General features: G+C 37.2%; 2 protein-coding genes across 2 annotated transcripts; both read left to right on the forward strand.

The window, feature by feature from the left end:
* Positions 1–8,398: 8,398 nt before the first annotated feature.
* On the forward strand, positions 8,399–9,337 carry LOC132605268 (ACT domain-containing protein ACR4-like). The gene is made up of 3 exons (XM_060318470.1): positions 8,399–8,523; positions 8,619–8,664; positions 8,767–9,337. The coding sequence occupies exons 1-3, from the start codon at positions 8,456–8,458 to the stop codon at positions 8,956–8,958; spliced, it is 306 nt and encodes a 101-aa protein (XP_060174453.1). The 5' UTR covers positions 8,399–8,455; the 3' UTR covers positions 8,959–9,337.
* Positions 9,338–14,855: 5,518 nt separating this feature from the next.
* Positions 14,856–15,638, forward strand: LOC132608120 (secreted RxLR effector protein 161-like). Its single transcript, XM_060322194.1, has one exon. It carries the CDS (start codon positions 14,856–14,858, stop codon positions 15,636–15,638), a length of 783 nt encoding a protein of 260 aa, XP_060178177.1.
* Positions 15,639–24,961: the final 9,323 nt, after the last annotated feature.

Consider the following 24,961-nt stretch of genomic DNA (forward strand, 5'->3'; position numbering starts at 1 on the left):
CTGTCCCACATAGGAAAAAAAGAGAGAAAAAGAGAGGTGTATATATTACATTACACCTTCTCCAATTACTAAAAGGGTTGAGGGAGAAAGGACCCCTCGCGTCGTCGTCGTCGCTCGCTCGGCTTTGGATTTGGATTTGGTGATCTGATTGATTGATAATCTTTTTGGACCAAAATTCTTTTAATTTAATTAATTATTTATTTAATTATTTAATTACTCCAATACAGACCCTGACCCGCGAACCTTTCCCGGATAAATTTGAATTTCCCTCCAAAACTGGTGACTGGTCTGAATGGTTGCAAACATTCAGAATCAGTACCTCCAACAACTATAAATTCTTGTTTTTGTTCCAGAATGAAATACGAAAAATTTTCTGCAACGAAAACAACTAATCTTTCTCTCCACAACTCTCTTCTCTTATTCTGTGTGATAAACTGCCGTTGAGTGGTTCGCCGCTGCCGGAATTTGGAGTACTACTATTCTGGTAAATAATCGTTCTATCCTGGGAGGGAATATTCCATCAACCTCGAGTACTGTGAGGGGAATAATTTCCTTAAGGACACACTTTGAACTAAGTGGGCTCGATTACATTCTGCAAAAAAATTTTCCCAACACTGCTTCTGTTCATTTTTCCAGCCTCTGTCATTTACTGGTTTTTTCAAGTATTTTTATACTGTGTAATCTGTTTTACCAAGTGCTTTACAGATTCTATTGAAACTCTACTTAAACCTATACAGATTATATTCCTAACAATCTTAAGGAAATTACTATAAAATATAATCTGCATTCTATTTGAGGAGATTAAAACTTGTGTAGTTTTCTACTCCATATGAATATTAGTATTCTGACTCGAAGATATAAAAAATTCGTTGGAATACCAAAGTTCATAATTATACTGCGATTTGAAGAAATAAAATCTTCGTCGCTTAAATTTGTGATTTAATTGCTATTCTGGGTTTATTAACTAAAACAGTTTGTCCATTTGACAGTGACAAAGAAATAATGGCAATTGAAACTGGAAATCCGTCTTATTTATTTAATTATTTAATTACTCCAATACAGACCCTGACCCGCGACCCTTTCCCGGATAAATTTGAATTTCCCTCCAAAACTGGTGACTGGTCTGAATGGTTGCAAACATTCAGAATCAGTACCTCCAACAACTATAAATTCTTGTTTTTGTTCCAGAATGAAATACGAAAAATTTTCTGCAACGAAAACAACTAATCTTTCTCTCCACAACTCTCTTCTCTTATTCTGTGTGATAAACTGCCGTTGAGTGGTTCGCCGCTGCCGGAATTTGGAGTACTACTATTCTGGTAAATAATAGTTCTATCCTGGGAGGGAATATTCCATCAACCTCGAGTACTGTGAGGGGAATGATTTCCTTAAGGACACACTTTGAACTAAGTGGGCTCGATTACATTCTGCAAAATATTTTTCCCAACACTGCTTCTGTTCATTTTTCCAGTCTCTGTCATTTACTGGTTTTTTCAAGTATTTTTATACTGTGTAATCTGTTTTACCAAGTGCTTTACAGATTCTATTGAAACTCTACTTAAACCTATACAGATTATATTCCTAACAATCTTAAGGAAATTACTATAAAATATAATCTGCATTCTATTTGAGGAGATTAAAACTTGTGTAGTTTTCTACTCCATATGAATATTAGTATTCTGACTCGAAGATATAAAAACTTCGTTGGAATACCAAAGTTCATAATTATACTGTGATTTGAAGAAATAAAATCTTCGTCGCTTAAATTTGTGATTTAATTGCTATTCTGGGTTTATTAACTAAAACAGTTTGTCCATTTGACAGTGATAAAGAAATAATGGCAATTGGAACTGGAAATCCGTCTGCGACTGGAACTCCCTCTGTGACTGCAACTCCTTCTGTGACTTGAACTCCCTCTGCGGGTATTGCACCAGTGGCTACTCCTACAACCCGTACCGCTGTGCCTACTCCTACAACCCGTACCGCTGTGCCACCGGCTGAGAAACCTGCGAAGTTCACTGGAGCCAACTTTAAAGGATGGCAACAGAGAATGTTCTTTTGGCTTACCACCCTTGGTATGCAAAAGTTCACCAGTGAGGACCCTCCCGTGCCTGCCGCCGACATGCCTGACAACCAGAAATTCATGGTTACTGAGGCTTGGAAACAGGCTGATTTTTTGTGCAAAGGCTACATTTTGAGTGCCTTAGAAGATGATTTGTACAACGTCTACAGTGCAATAGAGACCTCCAAAGAACTGTGGAGTGCACTGGAAAAGAAATACAAAACCGAAGATGCTTGCTTGAAGAAGTTTGTGGTTTCCAAATTCCTAGACTACAAAATGGTGGATGGAAAAACTGTTGGAACTCAAGTTCAAGAGCTTCAAATTATTTTCCATGACCTTATTGCTGAAGGTATGGTAGTGAATGAAGCATTCCAAGTGGCTGCAATGATTGAGAAGTTGCAACCCTCATGGAAATATTTCAAGAATTATCTTAAGCACAAGAGAAAGGAAATGAAGTTGGAGGATCTTGTGATTCGTCTCAAGATCGAGGAAGATAATAAAACCGTTGAAAAGAGGTACCTTAAGAGTTCACCGATTGAAGGGGCAAGTGTCGTTGAAGATGCTGCTCCGAAAAAGAACAATAAAAGGAAGAGGTATTCTGGAAAGGAGAAGTATCCTAACAAGAAAAAGTTCAAGGGCAACTGTTATAATTGTGGTAAAGCAGGCCATAAAGCTCCCGACTGTCGTGCCCCCAAGAAGGACAAAGAGAAAAACAAGGGTCAGGCAAACATGGTGGAAGATGTTGATCACCTGTGTGCAATGCTGTCTGAGTGCAACCTGGTTGGTAACCCAAAGGAGTGGTGGCTTGATTCTGGCGCCACTCGACATGTGTGTGCCGTTAAGGAAGCATTTACAGCCTACACTCCCGCTGGACCCGACGAGGAGCTATACATAGGAAATACCGCAACAACCAAAGTTGAAGGATATGGAAAGGTTCTGTTGAAGATGACATCCGGCAAGGTGCTGACTCTCAACAACGTCATGCATGTTCCATCAATTAGGAAGAACCTAGTTTCAGCAGCACTACTCGTGAAAAATGGGTTTAAGTGCGTGCTGGTTAGTGATAAGTTTGTACTTAGTAAGAATGATATGTTTGTAGGAAAGGGCTACCTCACCGAGGGCCTTTTCAAACTTAATGTAATGGTTGTTGCCAATATTAATGGAAAATCTGCTTCTTCTTACTTATTGGAGTCAAATAATGTATGGCATGTTCGTTTAGGACATGTCAATTACAAAACCTTGAGGAAAATGATTAATCTTGAAATATTGCCTAAATTTGAGTGTAATATATCTAAATGTCAAATATGTGTTGAATCAAAGTTGGTTAAGCATTCGTATAAGTCTGTTCAAAAGAATTCAAATCCTTTAGACTTAATCCACACTGACATTTGTGATATGAAGTCAATACCATCTCGCGGTGGGAAAAAGTATTTCATAACTTTTATTGACGATTGCACTCGATATTGTTATGTCTATTTGCTAAACAGTAAGGATGAAGCAATAGAAGCATTTAAGCAATATAAGAATGAAGTTGAAAATCAATTGAATAAAAAGATAAAAATGATTAGAAATGATAGGGGTGGAGAATACGAATCTCCTTTTGCAGAGATATGTTTAGAATATGGAATTATTCATCAAACCACTGCCCCCTACACACCACAATCCAATGGAGTTGCGGAAAGGAAAAAACCGGACATTGAAAGAAATGATGAATGCTTTACTAATAAGTTCTGGTTCACCGCAGAGCTTGTGGGGGGAAGCTATCCTTACAGCTAACCGAATACTCAACAGAGTGCCCCACAGCAAAACACAATCCATTCCATATGAACTATGGAAAGGAAGAAAACCCAACTTGAAATATTTCAAAGTGTGGGGGTGTTTAGCAAAGGTACAAGTTCCTTTACCTAAAAGGGTAAAAATCGGACCAAAAACTGTGGATTGTGTTTTTATTGGATATGCTACAAACAACAAAGCTTGTCGGTTTTTGGTTCACAAATCTGACAATCCCGAAATTAATGTTAATACGGTAATTGAGTCAGATAATGCTGTCCGTATAAAATTGAATGTGAGTCGTCAAGTGAAAGATCTAAACGACCGCGGGAAGAACCAAAGGAAAGTACAACAAGTGAAGAGGATCCAAGGCGTAGCAAACGTCAAAGGACATCTACTTCTTTTGGACCAGATTTTGTGACATTCTTGCTTGAAGATGAGCCTCAAACATTTAAAGCAGCGATGTCTTCTTCTGATTCAGCATTTTGGAAAGAAGCAGTCAATAGTGAGATTCAATCAATCTTAGATAACCACACATGGGAAGTAGTTGATCTTCCTCCTGGAAACAAGCTTTTAGGTTCTAAATGGATTTTTAAAAGGAAAATGAAAGCTGATGGCACTATTGACAAATATAAGGCAAGACTTGTGGTCAAAGGTTATTGTGGTCAAAGGTTATAGGCAAAAAGAAGGCCTTGATTATTTCGACACATACTCGCCTGTAACAAGAATAACGTCCATTCGGGTGTTAGTAGCTCTGGCAGCCGTGTATGGTCTTGAAATTCACCAAATGGATGTTAAAACAGCTTTCTTAAATAGTGATTTGGAGGAAGAAATTTACCTGGAACAACCCGAGGGTTTTGTGGTTCCTGGTAAAGAAAAGAAAGTGTGCAAACTTGTAAAGTCGCTTTATGGACTTAAACAAGCACCCAAACAATGGCATGCTAAATTTGACCAAACTATGTTGGCAAATGACTTTAAAATCAATGAGTGTGATAAATGTGTTTACATTAAAAACACTCCAGGTCACGAAGTCATTGTTTGTTTGTATGTTGATGACATGCTGATAATGAGCAAAGATATGGCAGATATAAATGCTACAAAGCGCATGCTGGCTAGCAAATTTGATATGAAAGACTTAGGAGTTGCTGATGTAATCCTAGGAGTTAGAATTCATAGAACTCCACAAGGTATAGCATTATCACAGTCTCACTACATAGAGAAAGTACTTAACAAGTTCAAGTACTTGGATTTCAAGATTGCCAGAACTCCAATTGATGTGAGTTACGCACTTCAAAAGAATGAAGGTGAAAGTAAATCACAAGGGGACTATGCGAGAGTGTTGGGAAGTCTGATGTATATCATGAATTGTACACGACCAGATATAGCATGTGCTATTAGCAAATTGAGTCGGTTTACAAGTAATCCCAATCACACACATTGGATGGCAATGAAACGAGTTTTGGGGTATCTGAAACATACTCAAGACTATGTTTTGCATTATAATAAATATCCCGAAGTGATTGAGGGATATAGTGATGCAAATTGGATCACTGGATCATCTGAAGTTAAATCCACGAGTGGATATGTTTTCACAATCGGGAGTGGAGTAGTGTCTTGGAAATCATCCAAACAGACTTGCATCGCCCGTTCCACTATGGAATCTGAATTCATAGCTTTAGACAAGGCCGGTGAAGAAGCTGAATGGCTCCGGAATTTCTTAGAAGATATTCCATTCTGGCCTAAACCTTTGGCTCTTATATGTATGCATTGTGACAGTCAAACAGCAATAGGTAGGGCAGGGAGCGTAATGTATAACGGAAAATCTCGTCACATACGACGGAGACACAATACCGTTAGACAACTCCTCTCTAGTGGCGTTATCACGATTGACTATGTAAAGTCAAGAGATAACGTAGCGGATCCGCTTACAAAAGGCTTATCTAGAGAGGGAGTTAGTAGATCATCAATGGGAATGGGGTTAAGGCCGAGGACAAGTCATCATGGCGGAAACTCTACCTAGCAGACTGGGTTCAAGGAGATCAAACAAAGTTATGACTGACGGTTCAACATTGTCAAATAACTCAACTCATTCTCGGATAAAGACAATGTACAGAAACAAGGATAAAACTTTATGGCTTGTTAATGAGTTAATAAAGCATTAAGGTTTTTTAATGATTATCTAAATCTGGCAGTGTATGACCAAATAATGTGGCTATAGGACCACATGTTTAGAAATCACCTATGTGAGTGTTAAGTGTAAGCCGCTTTAAAGGGGAATGACAGTGAAGACCCGCCCATTCTCTATGCACTTATGAAACCAGGCGGTGTTCATGGCTGAAACGAACACAACCGTGAGAACCATAAACGGTTGAGGGTTGATTGTGTGACTTATGTTGTCTAGGTATACAACAAAGTTCGACGGTTCAAAGATATCAAATCTACCGATTGATCGAGTATATCCGATATAAGTTCACTAAGGAAAGTTCAAAGGGAAACCTACTTATCCAGATGCAGTCAATCTTCGCTTGTATATCACACTTGTCCGCGCATTCTTTTATGGCCATTCCCCATTCATGTGGGGGATTGTTGGGTTTTTGGAAAGTGAATGGGAAATGATGGGATGAAAAGTGAAGGGAATGTAAAAAGTTCTTTTTTTTTCTTTGGGGAATGTAAAAGGTCCCTTGTGCTTTAGTTAAAGCACCTGTCCCACATAGGAAAAAGAGAGGAAAAGAGAGGTGTATATATTACATTACACCTTCTCTAGTTGCTAAAAGGGTTGAGGGAGAAAGGACCCCTCGCGCCGTCGTCGTCGCTCGCTCGGCTCGGCTTTGGCTTTGGCTTTGGCTTTGGCTTTGGCTTTGGATTTGGATTTGGTCAAATGATTTGATTGATAATCTTTTTGGACCAAAATTCTTTTAATTTAATTAATTATTTATTTAATTATTTAATTACTCCAATACAGACCCTGACCCGCGACTTGAGACCGACCCGGTCCGTTTTCCCTTTCCCGGATAAATTTGAATTTCCCTCCAAAACTGGTGACTGGTCTGAATGGTTGCAAACATTCAGAATCAGTACCTCCAACAACTATAAATTCTTGTTTTTGTTCCAGAATGAAATACGAAAAATTTTCTGCAACAAAAACAACTAATCTTTCTCTCCACAACTCTCTTCTCTTATTCTGTGTGATAAACTGCCGTTGAGTGGTTCGCCGCTGCCGGAATTTGGAGTACTACTATTCTGGTAAATAATCGTTCTATCCTGGGAGGGAATATTCCATCAACCTCGAGTACTGTGAGGGGAATAATTTCCTTAAGGACACACTTTGAACTAAGTGGGCTCAATTACATTCTGCAAAATATTTTTCCCAACACTGCTTCTGTTCATTTTTCTAGTCTTTGTCATTTACTGGTTTTTTCAAGTATTTTTATACTGTGTAATCTGTTTTACCAAGTGCTTTACAGATTCTATTGAAACTCTACTTAAACCTATACAGATTATATTCCTAACAGTAAATACTCAAGAAGCACCATGCTAAATATGTACTAATGTTACTTATTTAATATATACAAGTATCACTCTTTTGTACCAAAAGAAAAAGTTTCATCAGAATTTTGTGATAAAGGCATTTGCCTATGCTGTTGTAAATCTTGTTTTATAGTTGCAGCAGTTAATCTTATCTTTGGGATGGTTACCTTTTTGGACCTCTCTAAAAAATAATAGCCTGCAAATGTATACTAAGTAAAAATATACATACTGTATAAAAATATACAAATCATATACATAATCAGTGTATATGTTATGTATATTTTAGCTAGCGCCCGTAATTAATTTTGGCCAATGGGTCAAAAATGAAAAAAGACGTTAATCTTTCTTATTGCGACTTTTCCTTCTGTAGGATCCAATGAGAGGCGGTATAGATGATATGTTAGAAGATATAATTTCAACAATTCACGGTGAAGATTCTGAAACCATCAAAACAAATGCACCCCCAAGGAAACACCTTGTGCCTGAATTCATCTTGAAGTTGGCTTGTACTGTGAGCCCTTTTTAGTTATAATTGCCTTATCATTTTTTGTATACTAGATGGATAATTCCTCTCTTTAGTTCATTGTAACATGCAATAAGAAGAACAAGAGCAAGTGAGCTACTGTTACCTTTGAAGTAGTTATTATATTACTATGTTAAAAATGAAATATGGGAGCCACAAGTAGTCATGTTATGTTGTATTACACTCGCTTTGAACATTTTGTATTAAACACGTCTTGTATGTTTGTTAAGTGTAATGAAATTTCATCTCATAGGACTGTCTTGGACATCCATATTATATGGTCTTTTTTGTTGATCCTTACACAACAATTATACTAATTCAAGCAAGGGTTAGAATAAAGAATCTACAAAAAAATGTTATCTACATTCCTTATATGTTTTTATTTTTTTATTTTAAACTGATCATAGTATTTCCAACAACTTCAAGTGCCAAAATCTTACTTGTTGTTTCACTCTTGTGTTCTCATTATCTTCTTTGTGATTGGTAATAGTGATTCTCTTTATTCCAAAGTTCTTTTCTTTTTTCCATTGTGTGTGTATCTGAGTTTTTTTTCCTAGTACACAGAAGCTACAATGAGCTATTCCCAAAACATAATGGATGATGAGTATGAGAAATTTATTAGAAGAATGAATCCACCAAGGTACTTGTTATTATTTTGTTAATTTTTCCTTTATTCTTTAACTGTCACTTCAATGTTCATGGAATTTACTCCAACTTCATTGGTCTTTTTGTCAGAGTTGTAATTGACAATGAATCTTGCAAAAATGCCACTGTTATACAGGTATGGTGTTTTTTTTTTTTTTTTTTTGGGCTGTCTTGCTGTGTTCTGAAATGTATAATGGGATCTTATCTAATTTTGTGAATCTTTGGTATCTTGATTCAGGTGGATAGTGCTAACAAACATGGAATACTTCTTGAGGTGGTACAAGTTCTTACTGATCTTAACTTTGTCATACCAAGGCTTATATTTGCTCCGATGGTGGATGGTTCATATATGGATGGTAAGGACATTTTCCTTTTCGTCTCGTTCGATCTAGCGTTTTTTTCGGTCGATTTTTGCCATGTTTTTTGGTAGTCGTGCCAACAAGGTTATTGAAGTTAGTGAAGGAAGGAAAACCATATTTGGCAGTGATATTGTTGCAGTTTGGATTGTAAGAATTTTTATTATTCTTATGTGTGACCCAATTAATGTAAAGCTCATAACTAATATTTAATGAAGAATAAATCTCGTTCGTTAGATCGGTTACTTGATGGACGTACCGGATTAAGTCTCAACTCCTATAAATTGGTCCTCCCTCCACCCATTAGGGTTACCACTTATTCTATATACTTTTTCCATCATTGACGGCTGTGGTAACGTAAGGCTAGGGCAAGGAGGTAGAAACCAATTTCAAACTTACGCTTCCGCTCTCATCTGCGATAATGTCTTCCGCATCAGGTATGTTTTCCGTATTATCTCCGTGTAAGATTATTGTGTTCAAGATCCTATGTGAATTAAGTTAATCTTACATGTGGCATCAGAGCCTGGGATCTGAACTGATAATCTTCGCTAAAGAATACAATACTAAGCACATATGATTATGCGTGGGTCGTCACCTCACGAATTACCGTAGTTATGTGAGAATATCAATATGCACGGCTATTCTCTATTTCTCTCGGTCATGTGTCAATCCTGTAACAGAATGTTTTCAGTTTTACCTAAAATATTGGACTTTGACTTTTTATAGATACTGTATGGCTTGACCTATTTTAAGTCCTTAGTTTCATTTAAATTGTCTATATTTTGAAGCCAATGCCGTAATGAAAGAACCAAGTTAATTATGGTTGGGAAAAGGCTCACAAATATCTTTAACCTATGGGAAAAGACTCATAAATACCCTCCTTCTACCTTTGGGTCTAAAAATACCCTTAAAGTTTATTTTTGGCTCAAAAATACCCCTCAAACTAACAGATCAAGTTTGGCTCTATTAAAAAGCCACGTGTCATTTTCTAATTGGCCCATTTGTTTTAAAAAAAAAATTAGAATAATTAAAACTCACCCGTTTTTTAAAACCCAACCCCACCCTGACCCGTTTTCACTTCTGAAGCTGCTACTTTGAGTCTCTTCTTCTCCATTCAATCTAATTTCCTTCTTCCTCTTCTTTATACTGCTTTTATTTTTTCAAAATCCTCCATTCAAGTTTGCTTAAAAATTTGATATTTGTCCATCAGTTGCAGTACGCACTTGGTCACTGTTGCTTCGTTTTCTTCTTCATTCATCATCAACACCATATGTATTACTGTCACTCCCCCACTAATTATCCATTTCAAATGGCAATCACCATATTCAAAGTCGTCTATTTGATAACTCCTCAAAATCCTCCATTTTATCACAAAGATTTTTGTTTTGTGTTAAAATATCCGAAAATTTAGTGTCTTCTCGAAGCTTAGCCCAGTCGCACATATATGATTACAGACTGATTTCAGACCAATTTACGGCCAAAAATTCTTGTGAATGTTTGTGTTAAAATATCCGAAAAGAATGTACCATGTTTAATTTAGAGTAAAAACGGGACAGGGTGGGTTTGGGTTTTAAAAAACGGGTGGGTTGTAATTATTCTGAAATTTAAAAAAAATGGGCCAATTAAAAAATGACACGTGGCTTTTTAACAGAGCCAAACTTGATCTGTTAGTTTGAGGGGTATTTTTGAGCCAAAAACAAACCTTAAGGGTATTTTTAGACCCAAAGGTGGAAGGAGGGTATTTATGAGCCTTTTCTCATAGGTTAGGGGTATTTATGAGCCTTTTCCGATTATGGTTTATAGGTTTCTGCCAATTTTATGTAACTAGCCCGTATCTTGTACTATTGTGAATCTTTAATAGTCCTTAGAAATAAATTTTATTTATTTTAAATCTTTGGCTAAAGTGATTTTGGGCTATAATATTAGTTTTCTTGCTAATTAAGTATTGTAGGCCATTAAAATGATTGGTGTTGCATTCTGGAATGTGTGAACTTTGACAATTGCATGTAAATCCCACATAAAGTACTGCCTGGTTTGGTTCTTACATCAGTGCAATAATGAAAAGTGCTGGTTGTTGTATGTGTTTAAAATTTATGTAGTTTGTTAGTCACCAAAGTGGCCAAACTAGAATGTTTGATATACACATAAATTATATATTCATATTTGTTTTATGCACATATTATGTTTTTATAGTTTGTTAGTCACCAAAGTGGTCAAACTAGAATGTTTAAAGTATTCACGTGCATGAAACTTTATGATATTATTTTATGTGTGCATTTATGTTAATATAGTTTTTTAGTCACCAAAGTGGTCGAACTAGTATGTTTAAGAAAAATATGCATGCATAAAAATTGTCGTTTATCCATTAAACTAATGAAATGCCAATTACTGAAAATAAATGGATAAATTGACTCTCACTATTGCTAGAACTTAAGGATTTTCCCAAAGGTGAATCAATTATTCTATGAGTAGTGAACATAATGAGGTAAATTAATATTATTTAATCAAATATGTATTGTATATCCAAAGATGTCGTATATGTTTGATTGAAAATATTTAATTGCCTGTTAAATGAAAAATGGCATTTAAATTATGATAGTATGTCGTAGTATCACCCAAAGGAGAATTACGATATACTTTTATTGTTTTGCTGAATCCACATTATTTTCTAATTTGTGAGCATATGCATATCTATTTTGCAGCTATTCCTCTTCATTCGCTTGCTTCATCTGTTACTGTGTTCAACGGATTGAACTTCTCTGAATGGCATGAACAAGTCCAGTTCCACTTAGGTGTGATGGATCTTGACTTGGCTCTACTGAAAGAAAAACCCACTGCTATTACTGATACAAGCAGTGAGGATGAGAAGTCTTTCCATAAAGCATGGGAACGCTCTAACAGATTGAGCCTTATGTTTATGCAAATGACTATTGCCAACAACATTAAGAGTACTATTCCACAGACAGAAAGTGCCAGGGAATACCTGAAGTTTGTGGAAGAACGTTTTCGTTCTGCTGATAAGTCTCTCGCTGGTACACTAATGGCTGAACTCACGACCATGAAGTTTGATGGGTCGCGTAGTATGCAAAATCATATCATCGAGATGACTAATATTGCAGCAAGACTCCGGACTTTGGGGATGAAAGTGGATGACTCCTTCTTGGTTCAGTTTATTTTAAACTCATTGCCTCTTGAGTATGGACCATTCCAAATTAACTATAACACTATTAAGGATAAATGGGATGTTAGTGAATTGTCCAGTATGCTTACTCAAGAGGAATCAAGACTTAAGAAACAAAGAGGTCATTCTATTAACCTCATGGGTCAAGGAGCTGGTAAAGGACTTAAAGTGAAGGCCAACAAGTTCAAGAAGAAGAAAGCACCTGCTAAAGTTCAACAGGATGCTCATAAGGAACTCAAGGCAGATGTGTGTCGTTTCTGTAGAAAGGAAGGACACTATCAGAAAGATTGCCCGAAACGTAAAGCTTGGTTCAAAAAGAAAGGTACTTTTAGTGCTTTTGTATGTTTCGAATCAAATTTAGTAGAAGTTCCTAATAATACTTGGTGGCTTGATTCTGGTGCAACTACTCATGTATCCACTATGTTGCAGGGATTTCTTACGATCCAAACTACAAATCCAAATAAGGATTTCTTGTTCATGGGAAATCGTATGAAGGCTCCAATTGAAGGCATAGGGACTTATCGTTTGATCTTGGAGACTGGACATCACCTTGATCTATTACAGACTCTTTATGCTCCTTCAGTTTCTAGGAATTTGATTTCTCTTTCAAGACTTGATGTTTCTGGATTTGATTTTAAGTTTGGACATGGATGTTTCAATTTATATAAGAATACTGTTTTTTATGGTTCCGGTGTTCTTATTGATGGTTTATATAAATTGAAACTCGATAATGTTTTTTCTAAATCCCTTCTTGCTATACATCAAAATGTTGGAATTAAACGTAGTTCACTGAATAAAAGTTCTGCTTACTTGTGGCACAGGCGTTTGGGTCATATATCCAAAGAAAGGTTAGAAAGATTAGTAAAGAATGAGATTCTCCCGAATCTAGATTTTACTGATCTTGATATATGTTTGGATTGCATTAAGGGAAAGCAAACCAAGCATAGTAAGAAAGGTGCCACAAGAAGCACCCAGCTTCTTGAAATTATACACACTGATATTTGCGGACCTTTTGATGTTCCATCTTTTGCTGGAGAAAAATATTTTATCACTTTTATCGATGATTTTTCACGTTATGGATATATCTACTTGCTGAAAGAAAAATCTCAAGCAACGGACGCCCTCAAAGTGTACGTCAATGAGGTTGAAAGGCAATTAGATAGGAAAGTGAAAATCATTAGGTCAGATAGAGGTGGTGAATTTTATGGAAAATATAGCGAATCGGGACAATGTCCAGGTCCATTTGCAAAGTTCCTTGAGGAACATGGCATATGTGCACAATATACTATGCCAGGAACACCTCAACAAAATGGGGTTGCAGAAAGGCGTAATCGGACACTTATGGATATGGTTAGGAGTATGATAAGTAATTTCTCATTACCCAAAACTTTGTGGATGTATGCTCTTAGTACCGTTGTGTATTTGTTAAACAGGATTCCTAGTAAGGCAGTTCTAAAGACTCCTTTTGAACTGTAGACTGGAAGGAAACCTAGTTTAAGACACCTGCATGTTTGGGGCTGCCCAGCGGACGCTAGAATTTATAATCCACATGAAAAGAAATTAGATTCTCGAACAGTAAGTGGTTACTTTATTGGTTACCCAGAGAAATCTAAAGGGTATAGGTTTTATCGTCCAAACCATAACTCAAGAATTGTTGAAACCGGTAATGCAAGATTCATTGAAAATGGTGAAGTTAGTGGGAGTGTCGAACGACAAAGTGTGGAAATAAATGAGGTAAGGGTTAATGTTCCATTGCCCATGAATGTGCCTACTTCCACACCAATAACAAATATTGTTCCCGTTGTCGAAGAACACTTTGACAATACTGAACAACATTTTAATGAAACACTCCAAGAAGGAATTAACTCACAAATATCTGACGCAATTGAACCACAAACAGTTCCATTGAGAAAATCTCAAAGAGAAAGAAAATCGGCTATTCCAGACGATTATGTGGTTTATTTACAAGAGTCAGATTTTGACATTGGACTTAATAAAGATCCGGTTTCATTTTCACAAGCCATAGAAAGTACTGAGTCTGACAAATGGATTGATGCCATGAAAGAAGAGTTAAAATCAATGGAATACAACAAAGTCTGGGATCTCGTTGAATTGCCAGAAAGTTTTAAAAGAATCGGGTGTAGATGGGTCTTCAAGACCAAGCGCGATTCAAATGGCAATATTGAATGATATAAAGCCAGACTTGTTGCCAAGGGTTATACTCAGAAAGGAGGCATTGATTATAAAGAGACCTTTTCACCAGTCTCAAAGAAAGACTCGTTAAGAATTATTATGGCTTTGGTGGCTCATTATGATTTAGAGTTACACCAAATGGATGTGAAAACTGCCTTTCTTAATGGAGACCTCGAGGAGGAAGTTTATATGGACCAACCAGAGGGTTTCGAAATTAAAGGAAAAGGTCAAATGGTGTGTAAATTAAAGAAGTCAATATATGGACTCAAACAAGCCTCACGACAATGGTATTTAAAGTTTAATGATACCGTCACATCTTTTGGATTTAAGGAAAACACCGTTGATCGTTGTATATACCAAAAGATCAGTGGGAGCAAGTTTATATTCTTGGTCCTATATGTTGACGATATTTTGCTTGCTGCTAATGATTTGGGCATATTACGTGAGACGAAAGATTTTCTCTCTAAGAATTTTGAAATGAAAGATATGGGTTAGGCATCCTATGTGATAGGGATAGAAATATTCCGTGATAGATCACAAGGACTATTGGGACTGTCTCAGAAAGGCTATATCGAAAGAGTTCTTGAGAGATTTAACATGAAAAATTGTTCAGCAGGAGTTGTTCCAATTCAAAAAGGGGACAAATTTAGTCTCATGCAGTGTCCAAAGAATGATGTAGAACGAAAAGAAATGGAGTCAATTCCTTACTCTTCTATTGTTGGAAGTTTGATGTATGCTCAAACTTGCATAAGACCGGATATTAGTCTTGCGGTCGGAATGCTAGGAAGATATCAGAGTAACCCCGGAATTGATCACTGGAAAGCTGCAAAGAAAGTTTTGAGGTACCTGAAAGGAACGAAGGATTATATGCTCACGTATAGGAGATCCAACAGTTTGGAAGTTATTGGTTACTCGGATTCAGATAACGGTGGATGTGTTGACACTAGAAAGTCCACTTTTGGTTACTTGTTCCTATTAGCTGAAGGAGCAATATCATGGAAGAGTGCTAAGAAATCCGTCATTGCTACATCCACAATGGAAGCAGAATTTGTGGCATGTTTTGAAGCCACAATTCATGCATTATGGCTGCGGAACTTTATTTCAGTACTTGGGGTTGTCGACACCATTACCAAGCCGCTGAAAATTTATTGTGATAATACTGCAGCAATATTCTTCTCCAAGAACGATAAGTACTCCAAAGGTGCCAAACATATGGAATTAAAGTACTTTACCGTCAAGGATGAAGTTCAGAAACAAAGGGTGTCACTTGAGCATATTAGAACTGATCTCATGATTGCAGATCCGTTAACTAAAGGTTTACAACCAAAGATATTTAAAGAACATGTACATAGAATGGGTCTTGGTTGTACTTATGATTAATGTTTTTCCTTATGATGTTAGACACTCTGAGCTCAATTATGTGTTTCTGATATATATATATTAATGAATTTCCTGTTTCTCATAATGGTGTACACATTATTGTTTTGAGATATTACAGGATAAGTCTCCATGAGACATTATTGTGGACCATAATGTTAAATGTTTCATAGCTTATGAACCTAGTAGGATGAATTAATAATGTTGTAGTATATGGAAGGGAGTATGTAGCATAAACTTATGTATAACCGCCATAACTCGCATTAGTGGTTTGTCATATTAAGGTATGTATGATGGGCATTATAGAAGAGATTTATTTTATGCGCTACTAATGTTTTATGTCATTTAATATTAGTGTTATGTTGTCATTGGGCCAAGTGGGAGAATGTAAGAATTTTTATTATTCTTATGTGTGGCCCAATTAATGTAAAGCCCATAATTAATATTTAATGAAGAATAAATCTCGTCTGTTAGATCGGTTACTTGATGGACGTACCGGATTAAGTCTCATCTCCTATAAATTGGTCCTCCCTCCACCCATTAGGGTTACCACTTATTCTATATACTTTTTCCATCATTGACGGCTGTGGTAACGTAAGGCTAGGGCAAGGAGGTAGAAACCAATTTCAAACTTACGCTTCCGCTCTCATCTGCGATAATGTCTTCCGCATCAGGTATGTTTTCCGTATTATCTCCGTGTAAGATTATTGTGTTCAAGATCCTGTGTGAATTAAGTTAATCTTACATGGATATGCAAGATCAGCCATAACTGATCCGACGTTTTTAAAGGGTTTGTAGGAATCAAGACCAGCAAAAACGCTGGTCAACCAGTAGAAAAAACAGCACCAAACTGTTTTTAACCAGCAAGCCAAAAAAAAAAACAGCAAAGCAGAAGAGAAAAACAGCCCAAAGAATTGGTAAACCAATAAGAAAAAATACTAAACCAGGAGAAAAGCAACACCAAACAAGCAGAAAATAGCAATGCAGCAGAAAGAAACAGTAGAAAAACAGCAGAGAACTAACGAGCAACCCAAAAAAAAAATAGCTTCATCCTAAACTGTTTTTAACCAGCAACCCAGTAGAAAAACAGCGCCAAACTGTTTTTAACCAACAAGCCAAAAAAAAAAAAAACAACAAAGCAGCAAACAAAAACAGCCCGAAAAATTGGGAAACCAACAAGAAAAAATACTAAACCAGCAGAAAAACAACACCAAACAAGCAGAAAACAGCAATGCAGCAGAAATAAACAGTAGAAAAAAAGCAGAGAACTAACGAGCAACTCAAAAAAAAAACATCTTCATCCTAAACTGTTTTTAACCAGCAACCCAGCAGAAAAACAGCACCAAACTGTTTTTAACTAGCAAGCCAAAAAAAAAAAAAAAACAGCAAAGCAGCAGAGAAAAACAACCCAAAAAATTGGTAAACCAACAGGAAAAAATACTAAACCAGCAGAAAAACAACACCAAACAAGCAGAAAACAGCAATGCAGCAGAAAGAAACAGTAGAAAAATAGCAAAAAAAATAGCAGAGAACTAACGAGCAACCCAAAAAAAAAAAAAAAACAGCTTCATCCTAAACTGTTTTTAACCAGCAACCCAGCAGAAAAACAGCACCAAACTGTTTTTAACCAGCAAGCCAAAAAAAAAAAAAAAAACAAAGCAGCAAAGAAAAACAGCCCAAAAAATTGGTAAACCAACAGGAAAAAATACTAAACTAGCAGAAAAACAACACCAAACAAGCAGAAAACAGCAATGCAGCAGAAAGAAACAGTAGAAAAACAGCAGAGAACTAACGAGCAACCCAAAAAAAAAATTGAATAATAGACAATGAAAGCTAAATAGGCTTACATACCAGCTTCATCCTAACTTCCTCATGGCTGGTGGCCCCACTAGTGTGTCGAAATCCACCCTTATCTGAGGCCCTGGCCTTCTTCCCATTTTCACTTTGCTTTAAAAACGTCGGATCGGTTGCCCAGAAGTGCAGCAGTTTCTTCCAGTTATCATCACGGATCCACTTAGGCTGCAGGACTTTTGACGGGCTCTACGTAATGCATGCTTAAGTATACTCCCCGCCTTTTCCTCGAAATTTTGCGCTACTAGTGTCTCATGTTCCGGGTTCCAAAAACACTTTGCCTGTAATGAAATTAAAATGTTTTCATTAATATATATGGAACATTCCATAAACAATCAACAAATAGTTATATTATCTTACTACAAATATAAAATACCCTGAATTCTAGAAACATCTGGTTCTTCAGATCCACTGGCACCTTGCCCCAAGATGAAATGGCGCCTCTATAGAGTGATTTGACTGACTGTGAAACCCTTTTAGTTGCCTTGCATGGATAGAAGTTGCATCAAAACCAAAGAATTAATTTAAATATTACCTTAGACGTTTTAGAATAAAGTAATAACTTAAGAAAATTCAATATACTTACCCGTATCCAACTGGCTTGATTATAAGACGACCATACCCATCAACTGTCTCGATGTCTCCTGACCGGGGAGGTTCTTCGTCAGAATCAGAGCTACTTTCTTGAGGCTCCGACGTCACAACATTTGGGTTATATGAGGCCGATGGCTGTGACACAGTCGGGCTGGATGTAGCAGTCGGAGTACCGCTCATATTCGCTCGCTGTGATACATGATAATAATCAGGGAGGCCATGTGAGATAGTGCGTGGTGTGCCAGGGGACTGAGATCGACTCTGTGGTTCTGTTTGGGCCTGAGGCCAAAAAAATGGGTGTGCTGTCACATGACTGGTCAACTGACTCCATGCCAACCCATTGAAGTCCTCATAATGTGGCAATGGAGGGCCCCGTGGTGAGATGCACGGGAGTGGAGATCTATCTCTGCCAGGAATCCTAAGGGTTCCGGGCACTAGGCCCTCTAGTGGTATAAACGGAGGCTTCTTTTTTGACTTTTTCAGGGCTTTAGCAATACCTTTGCCCCCATTATCACCCGCCATCTACAAAATAAAAAAAAACACGGCTAGAAACAATGGTGAACAAGACAGACATACTAGTACAGAGAAGAGCAGAACAGTGTACCAACTGTATCAGTTACAAATCAGCATTAGTTTTTACTTCTTGAACTTGTAATGCATAATGCTTTGACTTCCATCAATTTCCAAAGCACACTAATCAAACCAATGAACTGATCTATTTAAAGGTTTCCATTCAAAGAAGATCATAAGCATCAGGGATCCTACATAACTCATAATTGCATAAAATTATCAAACAATACACAACAAGCGTAACTCGTAATTGCATAAAATTATCAGCAGTACACAACAAGCATAACTTGTAATACAAATGGAAGCTTAAGTAATCGAATTCTAATAAGTCTGCCATTAATCAACTAAATAAAACGACACATATTTAATAGTTCTAAAATGAAAAACATGCTAATTTTCATCACTTTCTCCCTCGTCTGACCACTCCTCCTCGTCGGTTGTTTCATTTTCATCAATTTCAGCATTTTCTTCTAAAACTTCATTAACTTCTTCTACGTCGATTTCTTCTAACATATGTTCTGCATGCTCCAGTTCAGTTTCTAACTCAGGGTCGACTATTTGGTTAATGTGTGTTGTGTCGTCATTCTGAAATGCAGCAGGCAGGTCATTCTCAACTTCCACACGACCAACAGGCTTGGTTCTTATAACCACCCACCACTCTGACTTATTTGGTCGCAATGGATAAGGGACATAGTATACCTGCTTAGCGTTGTGTGCAATGATGAAAGGATCATAAGCTGCATACCTCTGCGTGTGCTTTACTTCAATGATATTAGAATCTTCCAGTACCCTCGTACCTCTTTTTGGGGTTGGATCAAACCAGTTGCACCGAAACAAAACAATTTTTTTCTTGGCCAACCAGAATACTCTAATTCTAAAATCTCCGTGTAAGATTATTGTGTTCAAGATCCTGTGTGAATTAAGTTAATCTTACATGGATATGCAAGATCAGCCATAACTGATCCGACGTTTTTAAAGGGTTTGTAGGAATCAAGACCAGCAAAAACGCTGGTCAACCAGTAGAAAAAACAGCACCAAACTGTTTTTAACCAGCAAGCCAAAAAACAAACAGCAAAGCAGAAGAGAAAAACAGCCCAAAGAATTGGTAAACCAATAAGAAAAAATACTAAACCAGGAGAAAAGCAACACCAAACAAGCAGAAAATAGCAATGCAGCAGAAAGAAACAGTAGAAAAACAGCAGAGAACTAACGAGCAACCCAAAAAAAAAATAGCTTCATCCTAAACTGTTTTTAACCAGCAACCCAGTAGAAAAACAGCGCCAAACTGTTTTTAACCAACAAGCCAAAAAAAAAAAAACAACAAAGCAGCAAACAAAAACAGCCCGAAAAATTGGGAAACCAACAAGAAAAAATACTAAACCAGCAGAAAAACAACACCAAACAAGCAGAAAACAGCAATGCAGCAGAAATAAACAGTAGAAAAAAAGCAGAGAACTAACGAGCAACTCAAAAAAAAAACATCTTCATCCTAAACTGTTTTTAACCAGCAACCCAGCAGAAAAACAGCACCAAACTGTTTTTAACTAGCAAGCCAAAAAAAAAAAAAAAACAGCAAAGCAGCAGAGAAAAACAACCCAAAAAATTGGTAAACCAACAGGAAAAAATACTAAACCAGCAGAAAAACAACACCAAACAAGCAGAAAACAGCAATGCAGCAGAAAGAAACAGTAGAAAAATAGCAAAAAAATTGCAGAGAACTAACGAGCAACCCAAAAAAAAAAAAAAACAGCTTCATCCTAAACTGTTTTTAACCAGCAACCCAGCAGAAAAACAGCACCAAACTGTTTTTAACCAGCAAGCCAAAAAAAAAAAAAAAAACAAAGCAGCAAAGAAAAACAGCCCAAAAAATTGGTAAACCAACAGGAAAAAATACTAAACTAGCAGAAAAACAACACCAAACAAGCAGAAAACAGCAATGCAGCAGAAAGAAACAGTAGAAAAACAGCAGAGAACTAACGAGCAACCCAAAAAAAAAATTGAATAATAGACAATGAAAGCTAAATAGGCTTACATACCAGCTTCATCCTAACTTCCTCATGGCTGGTGGCCCCACTAGTGTGTCGAAATCCACCCTTATCTGAGGCCCTGGCCTTCTTCCCATTTTCACTTTGCTTTAAAAACGTCGGATCGGTTGCCCAGAAGTGCAGCAGTTTCTTCCAGTTATCATCACGGATCCACTTAGGCTGCAGGACTTTTGACGGGCTCTACGTAATGCATGCTTAAGTATACTCCCCGCCTTTTCCTCGAAATTTTGCGCTACTAGTGTCTCATGTTCCGGGTTCCAAAAACACTTTGCCTGTAATGAAATTAAAATGTTTTCATTAATATATATGGAACATTCCATAAACAATCAACAAATAGTTATATTATCTTACTACAAATATAAAATACCCTGAATTCTAGAAACATCTGGTTCTTCAGATCCACTGGCACCTTGCCCCAAGATGAAATGGCGCCTCTATAGAGTGATTTGACTGACTGTGAAACCCTTTTAGTTGCCTTGCATGGATAGAAGTTGCATCAAAACCAAAGAATTAATTTAAATATTACCTTAGACGTTTTAGAATAAAGTAATAACTTAAGAAAATTCAATATACTTACCCGTATCCAACTGGCTTGATTATAAGACGACCATACCCATCAACTGTCTCGATGTCTCCTGACCGGGGAGGTTCTTCGTCAGAATCAGAGCTACTTTCTTGAGGCTCCGACGTCACAACATTTGGGTTATATGAGGCCGATGGCTGTGACACAGTCGGGCTGGATGTAGCAGTCGGAGTACCGCTCATATTCGCTCGCTGTGATACATGATAATAATCAGGGAGGCCATGTGAGATAGTGCGTGGTGTGCCAGGGGACTGAGATCGACTCTGTGGTTCTGTTTGGGCCTGAGGCCAAAAAAATGGGTGTGCTGTCACATGACTGGTCAACTGACTCCATGCCAACCCATTGAAGTCCTCATAATGTGGCAATGGAGGGCCCCGTGGTGAGATGCACGGGAGTGGAGATCTATCTCTGCCAGGAATCCTAAGGGTTCCGGGCACTAGGCCCTCTAGTGGTATAAACGGAGGCTTCTTTTTTGACTTTTTCAGGGCTTTAGCAATACCTTTGCCCCCATTATCACCCGCCATCTACAAAATAAAAAAAAACACGGCTAGAAACAATGGTGAACAAGACAGACATACTAGTACAGAGAAGAGCAGAACAGTGTACCAACTGTATCAGTTACAAATCAGCATTAGTTTTTACTTCTTGAACTTGTAATGCATAATGCTTTGACTTCCATCAATTTCCAAAGCACACTAATCAAACCAATGAACTGATCTATTTAAAGGTTTCCATTCAAAGAAGATCATAAGCATCAGGGATCCTACATAACTCATAATTGCATAAAATTATCAAACAATACACAACAAGCGTAACTCGTAATTGCATAAAATTATCAGCAGTACACAACAAGCATAACTTGTAATACAAATGGAAGCTTAAGTAATCGAATTCTAATAAGTCTGCCATTAATCAACTAAATAAAACGACACATATTTAATAGTTCTAAAATGAAAAACATGCTAATTTTCATCACTTTCTCCCTCGTCTGACCACTCCTCCTCGTCGGTTGTTTCATTTTCATCAATTTCAGCATTTTCTTCTAAAACTTCATTAACTTCTTCTACGTCGATTTCTTCTAACATATGTTCTGCATGCTCCAGTTCAGTTTCTAACTCAGGGTCGACTATTTGGTTAATGTGTGTTGTGTCGTCATTCTGAAATGCAGCAGGCAGGTCATTCTCAACTTCCACACGACCAACAGGCTTGGTTCTTATAACCACCCACCACTCTGACTTATTTGGTCGCAATGGATAAGGGACATAGTATACCTGCTTAGCGTTGTGTGCAATGATGAAAGGATCATAAGCTGCATACCTCCGCGTGTGCTTTACTTCAATGATATTAGAATCTTCCAGTACCCTCGTACCTCTTTTTGGGGTTGGATCAAACCAGTTGCACCGAAACAAAACAATTTTTTTCTTGGCCAACCAGAATACTCTAATTCTAAAATCTCTTCGATTACACCAAAAAAATCAACTTCATCAGCACATTTAATCCACACACCACTGTTATTAGCTTTCATATGGTTAGCACATTCTCGGGTATTAAATTTGAAACCATTAACCACATATTTATCCATACGATCAGTACCAACGGGTCCCCAAGATAAGTCCTTCAAAAATTGTTCATAAAAACCACAAGGTGTATTGTGAACCTATCAACAGTTAAGAAATAGAAAGTTAGAAATAGTAGATTTCAAAACTTTAAATTTTGTAATTATGGTAGCTTTGTGTTAGAAAATTATAAAACTTACGTAATTGTTAAACCACGTTGCAAATTGGTCGTACACTTTTTCTTGGCCATGTATCTCCACAAAAAGACTGTGCAACAAAGTGGTATTTGGGTTAGTCGTTTTTACATTTTAAATGAATAGTTTCTGCAATTTATTTTGAACTTACTCATAATAAGGTTGAACTTCTGGGCAATTTAACAAGATATGTGTGGATGCCGATTTATCCTCCATTTGATTCAATGGTTTGACACGTCTTTTTGACCCATCACCTGGTCGATTAAAGATCGATATCGGCTCTGACAAAGAATTATTCACACCCCCATCATAGTGTCGATTAGGCCTGTTTCTCAAACAAGCCACATCGTTCCCAAAGTAATAAGAACAGAAATGGGATGTTTCCTTGGCAAGGTAAACTTCGCACATTGAGCCTTCGACTTTCGATTTCTGTTTGATAGCCCTTTTTAACTTACCAATACACCTGCATTTCTATTATGTTATGTATGAATTTTTTTTTAAAAAAAAAACTGATTACATAGGAATAAAAAGTTAGTCAATATCTCTCGAAAGGATACATCCACCTATATTGTACAGGGCCTCCGAGTCGGGCTTCGTATACAAGGTGAACGGCAACATGTTCCATCACATCAAAGAACCCTGGAGGAAGAATTCTCTCCAACTTGTTTGTGATAACAGGAATATTATAATCCATCCGAGAAAGGTTATCTTCCCTCAACGTACTGGAACACAAGTCTTTGAAGAACAAACTAATTTCTGTCATAAGTTTCCAGATTCGTTCAGGCAAGCCACTAAATGCAATTGGGAGTAAGGTTTCCATGAAAACGTGACAGTCATGACTTTTCATCCCTTGTATCCTCCCTTGGTCCAAATCAACACGCGTTCTAAAATTTGATGCATGCCCATCTGCATCTTCAAGTCCCGGACCCACTCACAAATCTTACGCTTCTGCTCGGTTGTGAAAGAATAGCTAGCCTTAGGCTTGAAGAACCTGTTTTGTTTCGGCTGCAACTCTAACTCTTTTCGTCGACAATACTCAGGCAAGTCCATTCTAGCCTTAACATTATCTTTGGTCTTGTCCTTCACATCCATCACTGTGTTAAACAAATTATCAAAGTAATTTTTTTCAATGTGCATGACATCAAAATTATGTCGAAGAAGATTATCCTTCCAATATGGCAACTCCCAAAATATGCTCTGTTTTGTCCAGTTATGGTAAACCTCATACCCTTCAAACCTGTACGGTTCTTCTTCAGTAACCTTTGGGAGGTTCTGAACTCTCTCCCAGATATCCTCACCAGAAAATATTGGAGGTGGACAGTCTTGTTCAATTGTATTCTTCTTGAATGCATTTTTCATTCTCCTAAAGGGGTGATCCATCGGCAAGAACCGACGGTGACAATCAAACCATGAATTTTTTTTTGTCGTTTTTTAAAGTGAAGGACTTAGTATTCTCCATGCAGTAAGGACATGCTAACTTTCCGGCTGTCATCCACCCGGACAACATCCCGTATGCAGGAAAATCATTAATAGTCCACATTAAAGTGGCCTCAAATTAAAATTCTGCTTGCGCGAAATGTCATATGTCTCAACCCCTACAACCCACAACTGTTTCAGTTCATCAACCAGTGGTTGCAAGTACACATTGTTATACCCCATTTTAACGAGTCAAAGTAGGAGCACAACATTTTGGTGATTTCTATTTGGTTTATTTTAAGGAGTCTCCACCTAATTATTTTAATGGTGAATTAGGGCACCTAATTATTAACTAAGGTAAAGCTAACTAAACCTCTACTAATGGTCTATTTAATCAGCGTGATTCTAGGTAAGGGTTCTAGATTATCCTAAAGGGAAGGGGTTAGGAATCCTTTAGAATCCGTTAACTACGGTTATCCGGTCAAACTTAGGTTAATTAATTAAGGCTAAAGATGCA

The sequence above is a fragment of the Lycium barbarum genome, chromosome 8, assembly GCF_019175385.1.
Source record: "Lycium barbarum isolate Lr01 chromosome 8, ASM1917538v2, whole genome shotgun sequence".
Lineage (NCBI taxonomy): Eukaryota > Viridiplantae > Streptophyta > Magnoliopsida > Solanales > Solanaceae > Lycium > Lycium barbarum.

Coding starts and splice junctions, on each gene's coding strand:
- LOC132608120 (XM_060322194.1), top strand. CDS start 14,856: ATGAAAAATTGTTCAGCAGGAGTTGTTCCAATTCAAAAAGGGGACAAA.
- LOC132605268 (XM_060318470.1), top strand. CDS start 8,456: ATGAGCTATTCCCAAAACATAATGGATGATGAGTATGAGAAATTTATT. Junction 8,524..8,618: donor AGAAGAATGAATCCACCAAG/GTACTTGTTATT, acceptor TCTTTTTGTCAG/AGTTGTAATTGACAATGAAT. Junction 8,665..8,766: donor AAAATGCCACTGTTATACAG/GTATGGTGTTTT, acceptor ATCTTGATTCAG/GTGGATAGTGCTAACAAACA.